This window comes from Budorcas taxicolor, chromosome 1, assembly GCF_023091745.1.
Source record: "Budorcas taxicolor isolate Tak-1 chromosome 1, Takin1.1, whole genome shotgun sequence".
In the NCBI taxonomy this organism is placed as follows: Eukaryota; Metazoa; Chordata; class Mammalia; order Artiodactyla; family Bovidae; genus Budorcas; species Budorcas taxicolor.
This window is the reverse complement of record NC_068910.1, coordinates 203281400-203301116: the sequence shown is the minus strand read 5'-3', so window position 1 is coordinate 203301116 and position 19717 is coordinate 203281400. Positions and strand designations below refer to the sequence as shown.

General features: G+C 42.1%; 2 protein-coding genes across 2 annotated transcripts in view; both read left to right on the top strand.

The window, feature by feature from the left end:
- The window catches only part of BRWD1 (bromodomain and WD repeat domain containing 1), a 116388-nt gene extending 115032 nt beyond the window's left edge, over positions 1-1356 (top strand). Inside the window, exon 42 of the mRNA XM_052648408.1 lies at positions 965-1356. Coding sequence (XP_052504368.1) covers positions 965-1356 — 392 coding nt within the window. The remainder of the gene's footprint in view (positions 1-964) is intronic.
- A 3305-nt stretch (positions 1357-4661) lies between these two features.
- PSMG1 (proteasome assembly chaperone 1) lies at positions 4662-17135 on the top strand. Its single transcript, XM_052641570.1, has 7 exons — positions 4662-4809; positions 6134-6240; positions 7265-7416; positions 9567-9629; positions 12235-12433; positions 13480-13616; positions 16931-17135. The coding sequence occupies exons 1-7, from the start codon at positions 4676-4678 to the stop codon at positions 17003-17005; spliced, it is 867 nt and encodes a 288-aa protein (XP_052497530.1). The 5' UTR covers positions 4662-4675; the 3' UTR covers positions 17006-17135.
- The last annotated feature ends 2582 nt before the right edge of the window (positions 17136-19717 follow it).

The following is a 19717-nucleotide window of genomic DNA, read 5'->3' as shown; positions in this document are numbered from 1 at the left end:
AGCTACAATAACACTTGCTTGAAAGAAGTTCTCCTTTGCCGCTTAGGAGGTTCAGTTTCTAGAACAAGTTCTGACAGCGGCCTGCGCTACTTCCTTAGTTCCTTACAGCAACTATGCTTGTGTGTGTAAGTTCATTTCTTTTAGAAGCTTCAGCCTGATCCTCTCTGTGCCCCACATACACCAGTTCAGAAACTATCTGAATAGCAGTGAAACTAGGATTTGATCATTTCAGTTATATAAAATCCTGAAATTTAAAAAGACTAGGATTAAAACTAAATTTCGGTTGTATAAAACCAATATACAGTTCCTTTTTATCTACTAGTGACCCATGTAACTTTTTTTTTGACTAAAGGAAATACCAGTGTTGGAACTGAAACCTTAAGGATCTTGAAGTAGGGCTAATGCTGTGTCATAGTCATGATGGCATTTCCTTCTTGTTTAGGTTCTAGGAAAATTATTTCAGAAGTCCTATTGAATATTTTAAAGTAATTCAACATAGAGTATTAGAAATGACACCAAAAACTTAAAACCTACAAAGTTCTACTCTAAAAATTAAGATTTTTAAAAAGTGCTTTTTGGTGAGTGGCTTTATGACGGAGGAGCCTGGCAGGCTATAGTCCATGGGGTCGCAAAGGGTCGGACACAACTGAGTGACTTCACTTTATGATCCTGAAGGGTATAACCCTATTCTAACAAGTCTGCTGCTTTAGGGGGCAGTTATCCTTAGAGACAGTGAAGTGTGCAAGGGGCTGTAACTTCTGTCCAAGACTCATTTGTAGACAAGGAAGTGGAAGGTTATATCGACGTCAAAAACATGTAGTGTCATTGATGATGATCACTGGTTTTTCATTTAGCAATGTGAGTAGTTTTAACACTGTTGAGGAATGTATTGTTGAGGAATGTAAGTAGTAGTAAAATCTTGTGGTACAAGATTTTTGCATTTACATGAACTTTCATTTTTCAGAATCTGTTCCTAAAGACAGAGAACCCAATACAAAAGTGAGAACATGTGTGCATATTCAGAAGGATGCAGTGCCAATGCCTAGTGAGACTCTGAAAGCCACAATGGCGCCTGAGAAAGCGCCCCGCAGATGTGCTACTGTTGCTGCAAATAAAATAAAGATAATGAGTAATCTAAAGGAAACCATTTCAGGACCAGAAAATGTGTGGATTAGGAGGAGCAGCAGAAAACTGCCCCATCGAAATGCTTCTGCTGCGGCTAAGAAAAAATTACTCAGTGTTTATAAAGAGGAGGATACAACCATAAATTCTGAAAGTGAAAAGGAGCTAGAAGATATTAATAGAAAAATGCCCCTTTTGAGGCGTTTCAGATCCTGGAAAGAAAAAGCACAGTAGTGACTATGAAAATGTAGAAGTGGAATTGAAAACCAGGGGCCACAGGTAAACTGGCAGTTGCATTCCGCTCCTAGCTCTAACGTTGTTAACCCCTTGTTGGCACCTTCTGAGGGATTTTTAAAAGCCATAACCCAGTGGGGCAAAGTGGGAGGAGGGCTTCCTCCTAGTCAGCCCTTGTACAGATGCATATGACAAGAGAGTTCTGAGGAGGAAATAGATTGTGGAGCCTGTAGTTGGAGAGGTGGAAAGAAGAGACAAATGGCCCTGTCATGAGATTATTCCTTTTCTGAAAGGAAGGGCCTTGAAGAAATCTCTTGATTCTTTAGAGGAAGAAAGTGGGAAGTGTACAGGGTTGGTAGCAAAAACTCAAAGGACTGAAAACATTTCAAAATCTCAACCTGATGCTAATTTTCAGGGCTCTATGTTGAGTATAACATTTCAGACCACCATGACTGTGGTGTCATTACTGAAATAAGGGAAAATATAGGCACATTTCAAGAGGGAGTGCCACCGAGCTTATTTGACATTTGAGTGAAGCAAATACTTTATTAAGAGCCACGCCCTATAATTCACAACCCCAAAAGTCATAAACTAGAAGGGCTTGGGGATTCCATGATGGGAATGTTGATAAATGAATTCTGAAGTAGTGTTGGAAATAGAAAAAGTCCATTAATGTTCTTATTTTGTTTATAATACTGCAATTCATACAGAATGATGACCACTTGATATGACGAATTCAGGGAATATATATTTTTATATGAAAGCTATGAATGTGACTATCACAACTTTTTCTCATTTTTACTTTCATGTAGCAGCATTTATAGAAATGCCAAAAATGTGCCTCACTATGAGGCAGGTCTTAGTCTTAATGAGTTAGAAAATAAAACGTATAAAGATCGAAACAGTCATATTTTTAGATGATACTGTCACATCTTATGTTTCTTTATAGCACTTTAAAAGTTAGAACTTGGAATATTTTGAGCAAATTTATTAGAGACTCATCACAACAGACTTTAAAGGCAGCATGTCTGGGCTATATCCTTCATTAGGATTAGAAAATCTGGTCTTGATACTATAAAGAATTTATTTGCAATGAGGTTTGTGAGTAGGTATTTGTTGAAATTAAAATCACCAGATTAAATGAACGCACTGTCAAATCTTTTTAACGTAGTAACATGCTATTGGAAAAATGAACTGTTACAAGCAAGTTGTTTTCCCATTTAAAAGTATCTGTGAATATTAATATATGACTTGCATGTGTAAATCTAAAGTAAAATACAGCAATCTAAGGGTTTCTGTTCCTCTTTCATTAAAAGAATGTAATGCATTTTTTTTGTTACACAGATCAACTTAAGTGTCTTATTGAGAAATTTACTTGTTGCATGTCTGCTTTTAAAAAAGGCTTTTTGTTGTCACTTTCTTTTTCTTAGCATAAGCCAGAGTCTGTATTTGCTCTGTTTGTAGTATATTTTCATCTGAAATACTGATACCAGTAACTTGTTACTAGCACAGGTGAGAAAGGGAAGAATTCCTAATAAACTGCAAATATTTTTAGGTGCATGGGGTTTGATTTTTGATCTTTAATGAAATGTTTAAACCTATTTCCAGACGATTATTTGCACTTAATTTCACAGAAATTTCTTATTGGGATATGCTGTGTCCTCAACAAATGCCATAAAATGAAAATGTTAAAAATCTCAAGAGTATTTTATGCAGTTTTTTGACTGTTTTAATGTCGTGAAGATTTCATTTTGAAGTTAAAATTTTCTCTGGTGGGGTTAATTTCTGTTAGCACTTGAGATTGTACCATCAGCCTTCTTTCATAATAGAATCCCTTTTCTGGTTGAGTATTTGATTTGAACATATACTTGCCTTTTTTTAAGTGCTTGGCTTACATTTATTGTAACTGCATGAAATAAGCATTTGTTTAAAATTTAATATTCTTGTAAAAACCTCTCTGAAATGTATGCAGAATTTTAATCATGACTAAATGTACTATCATTACCCTATCTATGATTTTTAATCAGCTTTCCACAAATGATTTCTTCATAATGTAATTGAAATCAAATTGAAGATCTTACTGGTAAAAGTGATGTTATTTTATTCAACAAAAGGACTAAGACAAAGTGGTGCCCAAACTGTAGCCCAGGAGTGTTAATGTAATTTTAAAATATTACACTGGTAATCTTGTCTATTCTAGCTTGCTAACATAGCCAGAGTTTCCTAGGTGTGAACTAGATAGCTAGTCTTGTTGTTTATACTTTAATGTTCATGTTTTGCTTCAAAACTCAATATATTATTTTGCAGTAATGTGTAAAATTGCTAAATAACTGATCTTATGGAAATGCTTTTGGTGACAGTTTGTCCACATCTAAAAGCAAAATGTTTTTTTCTAATCTCAAGAGGCTCCCCCGACCCCATATTAGTACTTCACTTTGTGACTATTGATAGGGTTCCAGAATGTAAGCAAATGCCCTCTAGTTTCAGCACAACTGAATGTAGGTAAATGGATTTTTTTTTCCGTTGCAATATTGTATATTTTCACTTAAGCTATGGCATAGTGTCACTTCTGTCCTGCATGGATTAGTGCTCTGTTAAATAATGAAAGAAGAGAACCAATTCAAAAATAATTACGTTTCTTATTAATGAAAGGCTATTTAAAGCGAAATTTTGTACCAGAGATGGCCAAGTTTTAAAAAAGAAGCAACTATTTTTGCATTCTCATGAAATCTTTCAGATCATCAGCTTTTGAAATGTGAATCCCTATTGCCAGAGTAAAGGCTCATTTTTACAACACCGCGAAGCACTGTAGTTTTTCCTGCCCGTCCATCCGCCCTCTGTCCACTGTCCCGAGGACGCGCCGGGCCGGGCCGGCACCTACCTGGGGCGGTCGCGGTTTGAAGACGGGTGCTTAATAAACCAAAGCTCACCCTGTCACTCCTAATGGAGAAGAAAACGGAAACGGAGTTAAGCAAGGTAACCAGGCTGGCCCTCTTCCCGGAGCTGTAAGGACTGGGCCGGGGGCGGTCGAGCCCCTTGTCGGCCCGGTCCGTTACCTGCGGGGACGGGAGGCCCCGCCCCCCGGCTCGCCTCTCTAGCCCGCAGTCACCCGATTTTTCGGCGGCTCCTAGGCTCGGGCTGCGCAAGATAAAGGTCCTGCGTTTGTACCGCCGCAAGGACTCGGGGCGCATGCGCAGGGGTGGTGTTGGGGGGGCCTGTGGGGTGCTGTGGGGGCGTGGTGGTGCTCTTGGGCGCGTGCGCGGGACGCGTGCGCAGTTCAGTGGCATCGCAGTTAGGCCGGGAGATTGTGAGGGACAGCATGGCGGCCACGTTCTTCGGGGAGGTGGTGAGGACGCCGTGCCGAGCCGGGACGGAGGACGAGGAGGAGGAAGAGGAGGGGAGGAGGGAGACGCCCGAGGATAGGGAGGTCCGGCGACAGCTGGCGCGGAAGAGGTGAGGTCCTGGGGCATCGGAGCAGACACGCCAGCCCTAAGGTTGCGGCTGCTCCGCCCTACCCCAGGCCCCCGGCCTTGAGGGGCAAGACGGCTGCGGGGGTGCCGGGTGGAGGCGGCCCGCGGGCCCTGCTGACGGCTCGGTGGGGTGTCGGCTCCTGCCGTCTTCACAGGCTTCCTTCAGCGTTGGTGCCGGTGGTTTCCTGCGGGCGTGATCCGTTTTCCAGCGCTGCGGGGCTGTCTTCCTCCCTCAAGTCTGTCGTGCGTTTGGTTCATGGATATAAGACAATTCTTAAAAACTGTATTCTCCGCCGCACTTCTTGGTTAGCATCGTGTGTCAGCAGCATATGGATATGTCCTTTTTTTAAAAAGTGTTATTTCCAAACACACAGACATTAGAGAAAACAATAAAATGGCACGTTAAGCCCCTCCAGTCACATAAATTCAACAGTTAGGAAGATTTTGCCACATTTTATCTCTCTCCACCCTTTGGTGGGTCCCAGTCTTCGTGGCTTTTCACCTCTACAGCTTTCAGAATGCGTATCAAACGATACAGGTATTTTCTTACATATTTACAGTTGATAATACTCTGGATAGTGTGTAATATTGCCAGTCCATGATCAGATTTATCCAGTTGTCTCAAACACGACATTTAACAGTGGGTTTGAGCAAGTCAGAACCCTGGCAAAGCACACACCTTAGATTTAGACGTTTTATTTCTCGAACTTTCATGCATTTAGAGCAGTTCCCTCCCCGCCCCCAACTTTCTCACCCCCTTGGAGAGACGATTGTTCTGTAGGATGTCCCACCCTCTGGATTGGCCTGATTGCTTCCTCTTGGTGTCCTTTATTCAGGTGTGTGTTTGTCACATGCATTTCCTGTAAAAGGAAGTTCCTTCTAAGAGGCTTGGTCAGTGTTGTGCTGCAAGAAAGCCTCAGAGGTGGTTCTTGCCATTTCTCACCGCACACTATGCCTAGTTGTCCACTGTTTGGGTTGCTAAGATAGATTGATCTGTGGATCAACTGGACAGCCTGATCTCTCTCCTACAGTTCTCCATGAACTGGGCAACAAACGGTTTTACCTGTGAATTATTGTTACCTGAATCTGTTGCTTCCTTAAAAGGATAATTATGTTCTTTATAGAATTAAAGTTTGCATTCTACTTAATACAAAATCATACCTGTGGTAACCTTTACATTTAAATTGTGTGGAGTACAGGAAAGCCTGGGGTGGTACAGTTCATAGGGTCACAAAGAGGCACAACTGAGCGACTGAACAACAACATTTAAATTGCTTTTCTTTCATTTTTTTTGTTTCTCTTATTAGGGAGGTGCGGCTCTTTCGAAGACAGACAAAAACAACATTGGAAGTTTCTCTGCTGGAAAAACATCCTTGCTCCAAGTTTATAATTGCCATAGGGAATAATGCAGTAGGTAAGTGGAAGTGCATTAGACTACATGCTTTGTTGAAAGAGCAGAAGCTGAAGTTACTTCTTTCCATCATAACAGATTTCACATGTATATTACTTTTTTAGAAGAAGTCATAGCAGAATAACTGCGTCTGAATGAAATCTGTCCCTGCTCATGTGGCGCTTTTTGAGAAACTTGAAAAATAAGATTTAGGGGAAATATTCTTGGCTTTAGGAACTTATGATTTCAAGGAAACCACGTTTCTAGTATCCAGGTTTTCTTGGGCTTCTGGGCCTGTTGTGGCCCAGCTGACCAGGGGCAGAGGTGGCATGTGCACACAGTCCCTTGTTACAGTGGGTCCTTGTATGTTTGTGAGTTAACTGACTCCTTTAAGATCATAAGGAGAACTCTAGCAGTATAAGGTTTTTATACATATATGAATTCATTTGATAGATTAAAGTTGGAACAGTGCAGAGTTCAGCTGGAACAATGAATACACACATGAAAGTACACAAACCTGTATCATTTTAGGGAATTCACAGGCTCAGAGGAGAGCCTTGGGGAACTCCAGTGAAGATTCCTTGCCCTGTAAGGTACCCCTAGTGCCTGTAGAACAGTACATGGTAAATAATAGCTGACTCATTTATTTACAGTTCTGCTGGCCTAAAGTTTTCCAGAAGATTGTTACAGTGTGAGACTTTGGTGAGATCTGTCAGTAAACCTGCCTTCCTGATTCCTGGCTCCAGTGTCGTCTAAACTCAGGGCATGGCCTCTAACTTCTTGAGGCCTCAGTTTCTTTTTCTGCACAGTGATGATGTGTGTAAGGTTGATGCTCTCAATGGCACTAGGATTCTCAACTTGAATTTATTTATTTTTTATGATTTTTTAAAATTCGTTTATTTTAAATTGGATAATTGCTTTACAGTGTTGGGTTGGTTTCTGCCAAACAACAATATGAATCAGCCGTAGATACTGAATTTGTTTTTTATTGAATAGAAAATACAACTTGTGGAGCCCAACACTAACTGATGTGCCTTGTATTTCACAGCGTTTTTGTCGTCATTTGTCATGAATTCAGGAACCTGGGAAGAAGTCGGTTGTGCTAAACTCTGGAATGAATGGTGTAGGACAACGGACACTGCACACCTGTCCCCCACAGAGGCTTTTTGTGTGTTTTATCACCTGAAATCAAATCCTTCGGTATGTGGGGCCTGGCTTGTGTGTATAAGTGGGAGTTATTTAGGCATCATTTATGTAGTGTTCATTTGAATTCCACGTTCCTTTATATCTACTTTTGGGCTGAGGGATTCTGCCTGTTGGCAGTGGTAGTAATCATTTTTCTGCTTATATAATATCACCGTGGCAGATATGGTGTGTTGGTAAACTTCTGAAGAAACTCTGAAGTAACTTTTTTAGAAACAAACCCTTGCCCTCATTCAGAAAATTATTTGAGCTGGCAGATGTAAATGGGAGAAAATGCATACACGCTGTGGAAGCACAGTTCTGCTTTGTTGCCCTAAACCCACCTGGCATTCAGCTCTAAACCCATTCCTGTAGACTGGACTCTCAGTTAACAGTGAGCAGATGAGTGCTTTATGCACTCTGATGCAATTCTATTAACACTGAGCTTTCATCCTTACTAATTCATCCTGTTTTGTTTTTTTTTTTGTCTCTGCTGCTGCATGGCCCGAGGGATCTTGGTTCCCCCTGACCAGGGATGGAACCTGGTCCCCCTGCAGTAGAAGTGTGAAGTCTTAACTGCTGGACCCCTAGGGAATTCATAATTCATCCTGATTTGTTAAGCTGTAAAACATGCCCTGCAGCTGACGCCTAGTGATTCTATTGGATCACATTTGTCCTAGTCCTGTTCTTGGGTCCTGGGCTTCGCAGGTGGCTCCATAGTGAACAAGGCAAGAGACGCAGGTTTGATCCCTGAGTCAGGAAGATGCCCTGGAGGAAGAAATGGCTACCCACTCCAATCTTCTTGTCTGGGAAATCCCATGGACAGAGGAGCCTGGCGGGCTACAGTATATAGGTTTGCGGAGAGTCGGACACGACTGAGCAACTGAGCACATCTTCTGTCCTTGGAACCATTCCGAGAAAGCAGCACAGTTGGGGAGACACATCAGGCTGGTGAGGTGGCCCCGCGGGTGATGCCTGTCTGCCCACCTGCTTGTTGACAGAGTGCTCTTCCACTGCTGCTGGACACTTGAACAGGGCCAGGGGCTCAGACAGTTGAAGACATGAGTAACTCTGTAATACTGTAAGGTTAGCCTTGAAAATGATAAAATTTGATTTTATAATATTTACAGTTTGTTTCTGTAACATGTAATCCACCATTATTAAAATGTTACATAAGGATTTTTGTAAGCACCCAATATTTATGGGGAATAAATAGTAAGGGAACTAAGTATGTTCTTCATCTGGTCCTTAGTGGAAAGTTTTCGCTGTAGAATACCTCTTGGAGGTCAAGCAGGACAACTTTCTGTTACTGTGTTTAGGTTTACCATTGATTTGTTGGGTGTCTTGACTATTCAGACCCTGTGTGTGTAACTAATTATGTATCTTGTCTTGTTCTTCTCCCTAACCCTGGGCCCCTTTTTTTCCTCTTGTGCTTAATTTTTTTTTTTGGCTGTGCCAGTGTTACACGTGGGATCTCAGTTCCCCAGCCAGGGATCGAACCCATGGCCCCTGCAGTCGAACTACAGGGTCCTAACCACTGGGCTGCTGGGAAGGTCCCTGTGCTTCATGTTTTCCCACTTGCATCGTTAGGTGTTAATGTTTCTGGCGGTATTTGGACATAGTTAATTTTTATGGATACTGTTGTTCCACAAGCATTGATGATCAGGCATCTTACCCTCTGATGCCTCTGTGTGGCAGGTTTTCAGTTTGAGCACATGGCTTCTATACTGCTGCCACCTTCCAGACATCAGCCCCATCCTTGGGTACTGCTGGCCTGAGATGTGGCTGGACTGTTGCCCTTGACTCTCATAGCACTTGATGTTTCTGTGATTTTTTTTTTTTTTTTGAGTTTGGTCTTCACAGTGTGTGACCCCGAGAAGGGTAAAGAGGACTCTGGTAGTGTTTACTGACAGCATCTTCAGCATCTCCTAGGCCAGCCCTCACGGTTGTGCTGTCATTGTGCACTTTCTTCTGATACTACTTGCCAGTAGTGGCTTGATTCTTAAAATTTTAAACTTTAAAGAAAAATGAATAAGCTGGTAGCAGATTAAGCAAACCAAATGTTATCCAAGGGTTGTTTTGGGATTCACATGATACATATGTGATGACAGCGTCGGGGGTGTGTAATGCTTGCTTGACCTGACAGGACACACGGAATTTGATTTCAGGTCATGCTCTGCCAGTGCAGTTGCTACGTGGCCGAAGATCAGCAGTATCAGTGGCTGGAAAAGGTGAGAGAGTCTCATCTGGGGTTGCTGCTGTATCAGGGTTCAGTGTCTTTACACATAAGCCTGCATAGTCAGATGTTGACGTAGGGCAAGTATTTGCTTTTTCCCTTAGAAGTATTATAGGAGTTATAAAGAATAAAAGAACACAAGCAAATGTAACCAGGATGTGCTGAAGATCGTGGGTCATGAAAATGTAACACATTTTCGAACAAGTTACCCATGTGAGGCAGAGCAGGGCACAGCCACGGGTGAGAACCAGCCATGGTGCCCAGGCTGCCTGGAAACGCGGGGCCTCTGTGAACTGGTCTCGTAACCTGGGTTCATGCGGCTGGCACGAAGCCGCCACTCACACCAGAGCTGCAGCCATGTTTCTTAGCATTAGGATGGATCGATTGAGTCTTCATTTTGCGGGAGAATAGAGCAATTGTATGTGCCCAGTAAAAAATTTTTCAGTGAAGAATTTAACTAGGAGATCCAACCAGTCCATCCTAAAGGAAATCAGTCCTGAATATTCATGGTGTCACAAAGAGTCGGACACGACTCTGCGACTGAACTGCACTGATTCATTGGAAGGACTGATGCTGAAGCTGAAACTCCAATACTTTTGCAACCTGATGCGAAAAACTGACTCATTGGAAAAGACCCTGATGCTGGGAAAGGTTGAAGGCGGGAGAAGGGGCTGACAGAGGATGAGATGGTTGGATGGCGTCACTAACTCAATGGGCGTCAGTTTGAATAAACTCCAGGAGTTGGTGATGGACAGGGAGGCCTGGCATGCTGCAGTCCACGGGGTCGCAAAGAGTCAGACACGACTGAGCAACTGAACTGAACAATTTTAGGGAATAATCATAATTCTCTTAGTTGTGTATTATTTTTTAATGAAGTAAACCTTTTCAGTATGTCTTATAAATGTTTCAGTTTAAATGTTAGGCTAAATATAGATATATATTTATTTAATTTATTATATATAATGTCAGTTAAATTATAGATATAATTAAGTTCATTAGAAATAAGTTTATTAAGAAATTAAGTTTATTAGAAATAAGTTTCTAACAGGTGCACACCTGTTTTAAACCAGATTGGCATACTTAAAATGCACTTTATAATTTTTGGTAGCTGTTTTGATTAAAGGAGAGATTCTCTGATAAGGTCTATGAATGTTCTGATGGCTGTATATATGATTTCATTTTATGTCCCTATGTGTATTTTGTAGGGACAGAGTCCATAACTTTGAATAGATCTCAGAAGAATAGAAACCTGTTGTATTAATTTGTATTATTAACTTATGTATGATGTTTTGTACTGTGGAATAGCTTTTCTCTCTCTGACTTGAGAAAATGTAAAGTTATGCATTTCCAAAGCAATGTATTCCAAAACGTAAGTATTCAGGGAGGATGATAAATCAGGCCTTGTGAATGATGTTATATCTTTTAAATGGAACATTGCTTATAAATGTATATGATGTTAAGTTCTGTGTTTATTTATAAAGCTATGCTATAATTAAAAGTCTTACAAATCATTTACAGCACATAACCTAAAATCTTCAGTTCTCTTGCTATTTGAAATAGCCATTTTCTTTCTTTTCTTCATAAAGTATTTTCAGAAGAGGTGCAGAGATCTAAAATCTGCTCTTTTTTTTCCCTTGAAGATAGCTTCTTCCTTTTTCTTATGTCATCAGAGATTTTAAAAGCTGGAAGAGTCCTTAGAAATCCATGAAATACCAACTTAGGTGGACATTGAGGCCTTGAGCAGTTGAAACTTGATTTATAAAGGAAATACACTTAAAGGTGAATTTAAGAGTCATTTGTACTGATGTAACACTGTTATGAGTGCAACTTGCAAGTGATGTTCTTAGAAGCATCCTCAGTACAGTGCTCTTGAACCCATCATTCTGTGCATTAAGGAGAGGACCACTTCCTGTTGCTAATACAACACTAGTCTAAACGAGCGTTCTTAGAGGTTCAAGTCAGTTCAGTCGTGTCCGACTCTTTGCGACCCCATGAATCGCAGCACACCAGGCCTCCCTGTCCATCACCAACTCCCAGAGTTTACTCAAACTCATGTCCATCGAGGTAGGATCTTAATTATGTCACTTTCTCCAGCAAAGAATGGGTGTCACTTCCATTCAGTGTAACAGTGTTCTCCACAGTGATGGCAAGTAGTGCTCTTAGAAACTGAACGAACACTGGAACAAAACAAAAAGAATCACCTTCAGGCATCGTCGGCAGACGGGGGGAGGGCGTAAATGAACAGGTGCTTGTAGCTGAGTGGCCCCCTTACCTGTGATGGTGTCCCTGGCTGTCACAGCAGCTGCTCTGCCTCCTTTGTTCCTGACTTCTCTGACTTCAGGTCACACCTCCGTCTGTCCTTAGTTCACAGGTGGGGGAAGTGACTTGGAGAAGGTCACCTGGCTAGAAAGTGACAGAATTGAGATCAGTCCCACCCCAGTGAGGGGACAGCAGAGCTGGGGCTCTGTTTTCCATTGACACGTCCAGCCCTTCAGAGCATATGTATACACTATTGTATGACTGGTAGGTAAATAGCTTGAGGGATATTTCTGTTCTGTCACAAAATATGTATCTATTTTAATTTGAAATTTTTGTGTTAGGTTTTTGGCTCTTGTCCAAGGAAGAATATGCAAGTCACTATTCTTACATGTCGCCATGTTACTGACTATAAAACTTCAGAATCTACCAGCAGCCTTCATACTCCTTTCCTGAAAGCTCTAAAAACTCAGAATTTCAAAGAGCCTCCTTTCTGTTCACTGCTGGAACAACCAAATATTGTCCACGACCTTCCTGCGGCAGGTAGTATTGCAGTTCATGCCATTCACTTCTATGCTTGTTACTGCTTTTTTCATAGTTGTTGCTGGGACAAGTAGAGATCTTTTTGAGGTGTTAATGGTGATCGATACCAGTGTGTTGGTGTTAAGTCCTCAGTATCCGTAGTTGGAGGTATGTTATATTTTGTAGCTTCCCTGATGGCTCAGCAGTAAAGAATCTGCCTGCCAATGCAGAGGTGGGTTCGATCCCTGGGTGGGGAAGATTCTCTGGAGGAGGACATGGCAGCCCACTCCAGTATTCTTGCATTTAGAATCCCCATGGACAGAGGAGCCTGGAGGACTGCAGTACACGGGGTCGCAAAGAGTTGGACAGGACTGAGCAGCAGAGCACGCATGCATGTTATATTTGGTTTCAGTGTTTAAACTTTGCAGACACACATTCATTGTATGAGAGCAGCTCAGAGTTCTTAGCTCTTAACTCAGAGCTGCCATTTCTTCTAGCAGTGATAACTTATCACGCAAGCCAGTGTTAGATGTCATTTGTTCGTGCATGAAAAGCTGGCAAAGTGTGTTTTAATTGTCAGAATAGAAGCTTCAGATATTGAATTTTGGTAGTTACTTTAATAGTTTTTTTTTATTCATATTACCAATTATACCCTAACATATCAAATTTTGATTCTCACTTTTTAGTGGTTAATATGTTATAGTATATATTCACTTATTTGTTCATAAATAAAAGTTTTTTTAAAACTTTAAATGTTAAGTTTACTAGAACAAATGACTAAATGTTTTGTAGTATGCATTATATATTTATTATCTGCATTTAATTTACTTTAGTGCAGTCAACAAAATTATAATCTTGTATCTTATTTGTAAAACAAAAGATAACTTAGGAAAGTAAATTGTCTTTGAAAGAAAATATGCATTATAATTGATTGAAAATGGCTGTAAATGATTAAAAGAGGCAACAGAGATGAATATTTTTAAAAGCAGCCTTTATGAGATAGAGGTGTTGCACTTTAAAATTGTATAACAGAAAACCTAAGTGATGTTGTTCTTGTCTATTCATAGTTCTGAGTTACTGTCAAGTATGGAGAATCCCTGCAGTTCTGTACTTGTGTTACACTGATGTGATGAAATTAGACCTGATCACAGTCGAAGCTTTTAAGCCTGTACTTTCTTCCAGAAGCTTAAAGTGTTTGGTTAAGGTAAGGCTTTATTTTATTGACTTAATAATGAACTTGGTAGCGAACATAAACGTGTGGTATTGAATGTGAAACCTAAGTAGCAAATAGAGGTCTTTTTCACCCCAAGTAAAGAGAAAGCTGCTGGCCTGGCAGTTTACATATGAGTGTCACATGTTCTTCTAGATACACTTCTGAAACGCGGAGACTATTTTGTTCATGTTCGTCAGGATAGGCCAGTGCTTTAAATCCCAGATGTCTGTGTGGGAAGATGGTTCCACTCTTCAAGAAGTTTCTGTAACTCACTAATTTGGAAGATGTAATTTTTTTTACATTAATTACTTAATTTTTGGTTGTGCTGGGTCTTTGTTGCTGTTCATGGGCTTTGTCCACTTGCAGCGAGTTGGGACTGCGGTTTGTTCCCGTGCTCGGGCTCCTCATTGCTGAGGCTTCCCTTCATGGAACTTGGGCTCCAGAGTGCAGGCTCCATAGTTGTGGTACACGGGCTTCCTTGCTCCGTGGTTCTTGGGTCTTCCCCGACCAGGGACTGAACCCATGTCCCACGCGTTAACCAGTAGATTTTTATCCACTGTGCCACCAGGGAAGTTCCTAGAAAGTATAATTTTTGAGAAGGCATTTTTGAGCATAGTATGGATCAAATTATCATAATGTTTATTGACTTAATTTTGCATTGGGACTAGATGGGCTAAATCTGTTCCCTGTTCTCAGTTTGGATATACCTGTGGGCTCTTTTCCTAGAAAAATACATATCAGCATGTACAGAAAGGTTTTGCCAATAATTTCAGGTAGTCTAGGGACTCCCCTCTTCTCCCTAAGAGATTCGCTGACAGTGTGGACTCTTGGTTGAAGAACTTTTTCTTTAAGGGGATGAGATTATAACAGCATTGTTCCAGGTTGGAAGCCTTGTTTTACTCTAGGATGGCCATTAGTAGTAGGGCAGCTTCCTTTGTAATTTCTGTTGGCGTCAGCTAATTTCATAGGTTTCATAAATTAGACTGTCACCTACTTGGGAGCGTTTTCTCTTGTGGTAGCCCCAGTACGTCATGAGTCTGATGTGTCAAAGGCCCTCAGGCATTTACTGAATTAGTAAGAGTGAAGTCCTAATTCAAGTATATCTTTCAGCTTTCTGGAGTCATGGATAACCTCTCAGGCAAGTTATTTTGTATTTAGCATCCCTTTCTGAGGATGTGGTAACTAGTGGCATTGCCTGTGCCTTTGATTCCCTGATTGACTCTTCCCACCTCATCGAGAGCAGGGCCCGTGGCCACTGTCTTCACTCTGGGCACTGCCACCCAAGCTTCTTCACCACAGACGACATGGCCACGAGCTCGTTCACTGCAGACGTCACCAAGTAGCGAATTGTCTGAGAGGCAGTTTTGCCATGAAGATAAAATAATGAAAAGATAAAAGAGGGACATTAAAAAGGACATAGTGAAACAAGAGAAATGAATAACAAACTTAGATTTTATTGTGAAGCACAAAATATTTGAATACATTTAAAGTGTATCTACCTCCTGGCAGTGCTGTGCAAAGAACAGGTTCTGTGGGTTGTATTTAAGCACTAGTCTGCTAGGTTGTACGTCCATGTGAACATATGTGTGTGTAGGTATGTATAGATGTATAAGCTTGTTGATTTGTCTCCCTTTTCAGCATTGCACCTCGTCTTTTTCACCAGAATTTCTCCCTTTAAGACAGGTGTCAGTTTCCAAGCCTGGGATGTGGATGTGTGACCTGAGCCTGCCATTATCTTGTGAAGCCTGTTCTGCACTGTCTGTTCTTGGCCTGTTCTCACAGGTCCATTGGTGGACATTCTAAATTCTGTGGGAAGCGTGGACCCGACTCTGCACCTGCAGATCACCGAAGGGTTTGCACTGATGTGCTCTTTTCTGTATAGCACACAATCTGGCTTCATGCTCCCGTGTTTCACACTTCCCCTGGGCTTTTTTTAAATTTTAAATTTATATATTTTTTTTTACTGAAGGATAATTGCTTTATAGAATTTTGTTTTCTGTCAAACCTCAACATGGATCAGCCGTAGGTATACATGTATCCCCTCCCTTTTGAGCCTCCCTCCCATCTCCCCCCCATCCCACCCTTCCAGGTTGATACAGAGCCCCTGTTTGAGTTTCCTGAGCCACACAGCAGATTCCTGCTGGCTGTCTGTTTCACATATGGTCCCCTGAGTTTTGTCACCGTTTTCTATCATGTTGGCGTCCGTAGTTGTCAGAGTCCCCTGTTTTAAGTCGCCAGGTCTCCTTGTCACCGTGCATACCATTGTGGGGGCTGAGACTTAAGTGACAAAGAAATGAGAGTCCTTCGTTGGCGGCAAAGTCTAGACTGTCAGCCAGTTATTTCATCTTTTATGGCAGATTGCCTCACAGCTGTCAGCTCTGCGGTGAGAATGATGAAGGGCCGGAAGCAGAGCTGCCCGGATGCTTCCGTGAAGGGGCTGCACAGGCTCTGTGATGGTGTAGTCAGTGCTCAGGGCTCCAGTGACCCAGAATATTCTGTACTTGTTCTGAGACTTGTAAACCGTTTGTCATGTAGAGTTTAAGTCAACTTTCCGTGTCTAAAAACATCCTTTGTAGGGGAAATGTAGTTAACTTCTCTTTACCTTTTCATTTCTTGCTGTAAACATGATGATTTGTGGGAGCGTGAAGGGGCTTTTAGAAGAACACTGTCTTCTTAGTGACTGAATACAGTCGTCCTGGCTTAGGTCAGAGTTTCTGTTCTTGAAGTGGTATTTGGTCAACAAGGTAGAGTTCAAGTTGGGAACAAGATGGAATTCTCTTGCGTCCCTGCTGTGTGGACCCCATGGTGCTGGGTGGTCCACGACCTGGAGGTGGCACAGGTGGTTGCTGTGCCAGGTGCCAGCCGCCAGCCAGGGTGGGCGGGGGTGAGGTCAACCGAGGAGAGGCTCCACGGGAAGGGGCCCTTCAGCTGGACCCAAGGGATGGGCGGGTCTAGGTGGAGGGGACATGCCCAGGGAGGCAGTGTGGCATGAAATGGGCAGGCTCAGGTGTGTTTGAGGGGACTGGGAGGACCCTTGGTAGGGGTGCAGAGAGGACTGAGCACACATCGGGGAGGTGACCGAAGGGCCCGGGACCCCTCTGGAGGCCTGGGGTCCTGTTAGAGAGCTTCGGGCAGAGTTGACGAGGACCCACTCACGTCCCGTCCATCAGGTGAGGAGGTGAGAAGCGGGGCCAGTCCTTTTCGGTGTCCTCTCTGCTTCTGTGTCAATAGTAGGGCTGGCTGGGCACGTGTGCCTTGTTGTGACTAAATTCTCACTATGTTAACAACTTCTTCTCTCCCTCCAGAATATTCCGCAGAGCACAGAGATACTGAAGAAATTGATGACAACAAATGAGATTCAGAGTAACATTTACACGTGATTCCCAAGATCGTTTTGTACAGTGTATCACCCATCCATTCCTTTAAGGGCAGCAGCGTACCCTGTTTTGTAGTTACTTTTTTCCACGGGAGTATTTTGAGGGTGTTAACAGAATAAACTTATTTTAAATTCATTGTAGTTTCTGTTCCTTGTTTATGGTGGTTCTATTCTCACCTGAAATAAGCCAGATGGTTCTCTTTATCCACAAGGTGGGGGTTTTGTCTTATTTGACTATCTTAAGGTAAGATAGTTAAATTGTTAAAAAGCTACAGCTAACAAGTGTTACTAATATAGCAAAGTATATACTTCGGTGCAAAATTTCTGTGTGATATCTGAAAGCTGATGATCTGGTATTGGTGAGTCTTAATATGCAGAAAGGTTCTATATTGTGAGTTCTTCAGGTTTTTTGTTTTATGGATAAAAATCAAACTTATATACTTGCTCAAAATGAAACCAGAAAATTTTTATTTCATGACTTTCGGTAATCTCTTACAGTAGCTTCTTTCCCCAGACTTTCTGGGCTATTTGCAATGTTGCTATTGTACTGATGTCCCCAGCTCGGCTGTGGGAGAGTGTTCTCATTAGAATGTGAGGAGGTGATGAGCTCCAAGGAGCGGCACTGCTGCACAGAACCACTCATTAAACTGTAACCTGCATCCATGAAGAGTTGACAGAACCATGCCTGTCAGGCTGTTTTTAAATTCAGGGACTTTGGATTTTTCTGAGAGTTGAGAATGTATGAGCTAAAGAAGCTAGCTGAAAGGAAAATTTAAGAACTGTGTACTGCTAAGTCACTTAAGTCGTGTCCAACTCTGTGTGACCCTGTAGATGGCACCCCACCAGGCTCCCCTGTCCCTGGGATTCTCCAGGCAAGAACACTGGAGTGGGTTGCCATTTCCTTCTCCAATGCATGAAAGTGAAAAGTGAAAGTTAAGCCGCTCAGTCGTATCTGACTCTTAGCGACCCCATGGACTGCAGCCCACCAGGCTCCTCCATCGATGGGATTTTCCAGGCAAGAGTACTGGAGTGGGGTGCCATTGCCTTCTCCAAGAACTGTGTAAAAGATGTAGAAAGAAACCAAAATTTACCCTTAGAATTAAAATTGGGCTTGTGTCAGTAGTAGGCAGTATGTCACGTAAGTACCAGAGAAGGCAACCCACTCCAGTGTTCTTGCCTGGAGAATCCCAGGGATGGCAGAGCCTGGTGGGCTGCCATCTATGGGGTCGCACAGAGTTGGACACGACTGAAGTGACTTAGCAGCAGCATGTAAGTACATGTACTATTTATTGCATGTATCTTACAGTATTTAATACAAACAAAGCTGTTACATTGGGAATTAAGCTGAGGTGGTGTCCTTAGATGCAGAAGGACAGGAATGGAAAGACGATGCAAGACAGCCTGTTCCTGGAGAAGGGACCAGACCAGAGACAGTAATTAATGACAACAATTTCTTCCAATATGAAGACAGACTTTGAAAGACTTTTATGTACATTGAAAGAGCCCCATCAATGCTAAGAATGAAGACATAAAAAGCTAGATTATTGAATTTTAAGCCGAAGTGCCATGCGGTTGAGAACAAAATGGTAACTTACCCTGTTTACTAGCTATAATACTACAGCCTAATACCCACACTTGAACTTGGAGACCTAATGCATTCTCTGTCAATCTCGAGTCTGCAGGTTGGGCGAGTGCTGGGATCCAGCCCCGGTGGATCCAGGGTGATTCGAAGTGGAGATGGAGTAGGCAAGGAAAAACTTATTTATTTAGAAATATATAGAGAGATTAAGAAAAAATAGTGTAGTAGGAAAATTTAGTGGAGAAAAGAGGCTGAATAACTTGGTTTATACAGAAAACTAATAAACCTCGAGACAAGAGGTTTGCACCATCTACGTAGGCCACCGGCGCCCACTTGAATAGCGGAGGGTGCCCCGCCTTGGGCTCCCTCTCGCGTGGGTCTTAGAAGCCAGGGCAAGTAAGTAGACATGGTGAGCCTCCACGCCCCAGATGGGAATTCAGCCTGAAAAGGAGAGGGAGGGAGGGAGAAAGAGAGAGATTCAACATGGGGGGAGCCAGATTTCCAAAAAACCAGTTCGAGAAGCTGGTCTGAGAAACTGGTCCATCCTTTATTGTTTGGGAAAGCCTTTTATACTTTTGGCTGTACATAGAGATCAATGGATAATACAAAATTATGTAGGGTCAGCAGCCCTGACCCTTACCAAGGCCAGGCTTTCTGCAAATCTTTCCATATACAAAGGGTCTCAGGTGATTTACATTATCTTCTGGCCAGAAGGCCAATTAACATTTTACAGCCCTTTTCTGATAAGGGTAATAGTGTTGTTCTTCCCAAAGTCTGGTGCCACTCTCAGAAAGCACTAAATAAAGTTACATTCTTAGATAGCAAGGACACAACAGTTTATAACAAAGAAAGAGGAGTACAGTGATTTATAACAGAAATTAACTCAAAAGTCTAGTGTTGCTAACATCAAAACTACTATATTCCTATTTCTGCATCCCGTTCGCATTGATTACTATCCTCCCAGGTGCCTAAAAGTAAAGGATATGGAGGCTTGGCGGCAAACATTTAACTCAACAATCAAACTAATTCTTAGCTCTAAAAGGCTCTATATCTTTAAGATGTTTTAAGCTTCATGGCTGTCACGGTTGGGGGCTGTAAACAATCAAAAGTTGTAAAAGTCCGGGGGAAACTCAGGCA

Bases quoted from the DNA above. Each gene is read 5' to 3' on its own strand.
- PSMG1 (XM_052641570.1), top strand. From the start codon at position 4,676: ATGGCGGCCACGTTCTTCGGGGAGGTGGTGAGGACGCCGTGCCGAGCC. The intron at 4,810-6,133 runs GTGAGGTCCTGG...TTCTCTTATTAG, and splicing joins CGACAGCTGGCGCGGAAGAG to GGAGGTGCGGCTCTTTCGAA. The intron at 9,630-12,234 runs GTGAGAGAGTCT...TTTTTGTGTTAG, and splicing joins AGTATCAGTGGCTGGAAAAG to GTTTTTGGCTCTTGTCCAAG.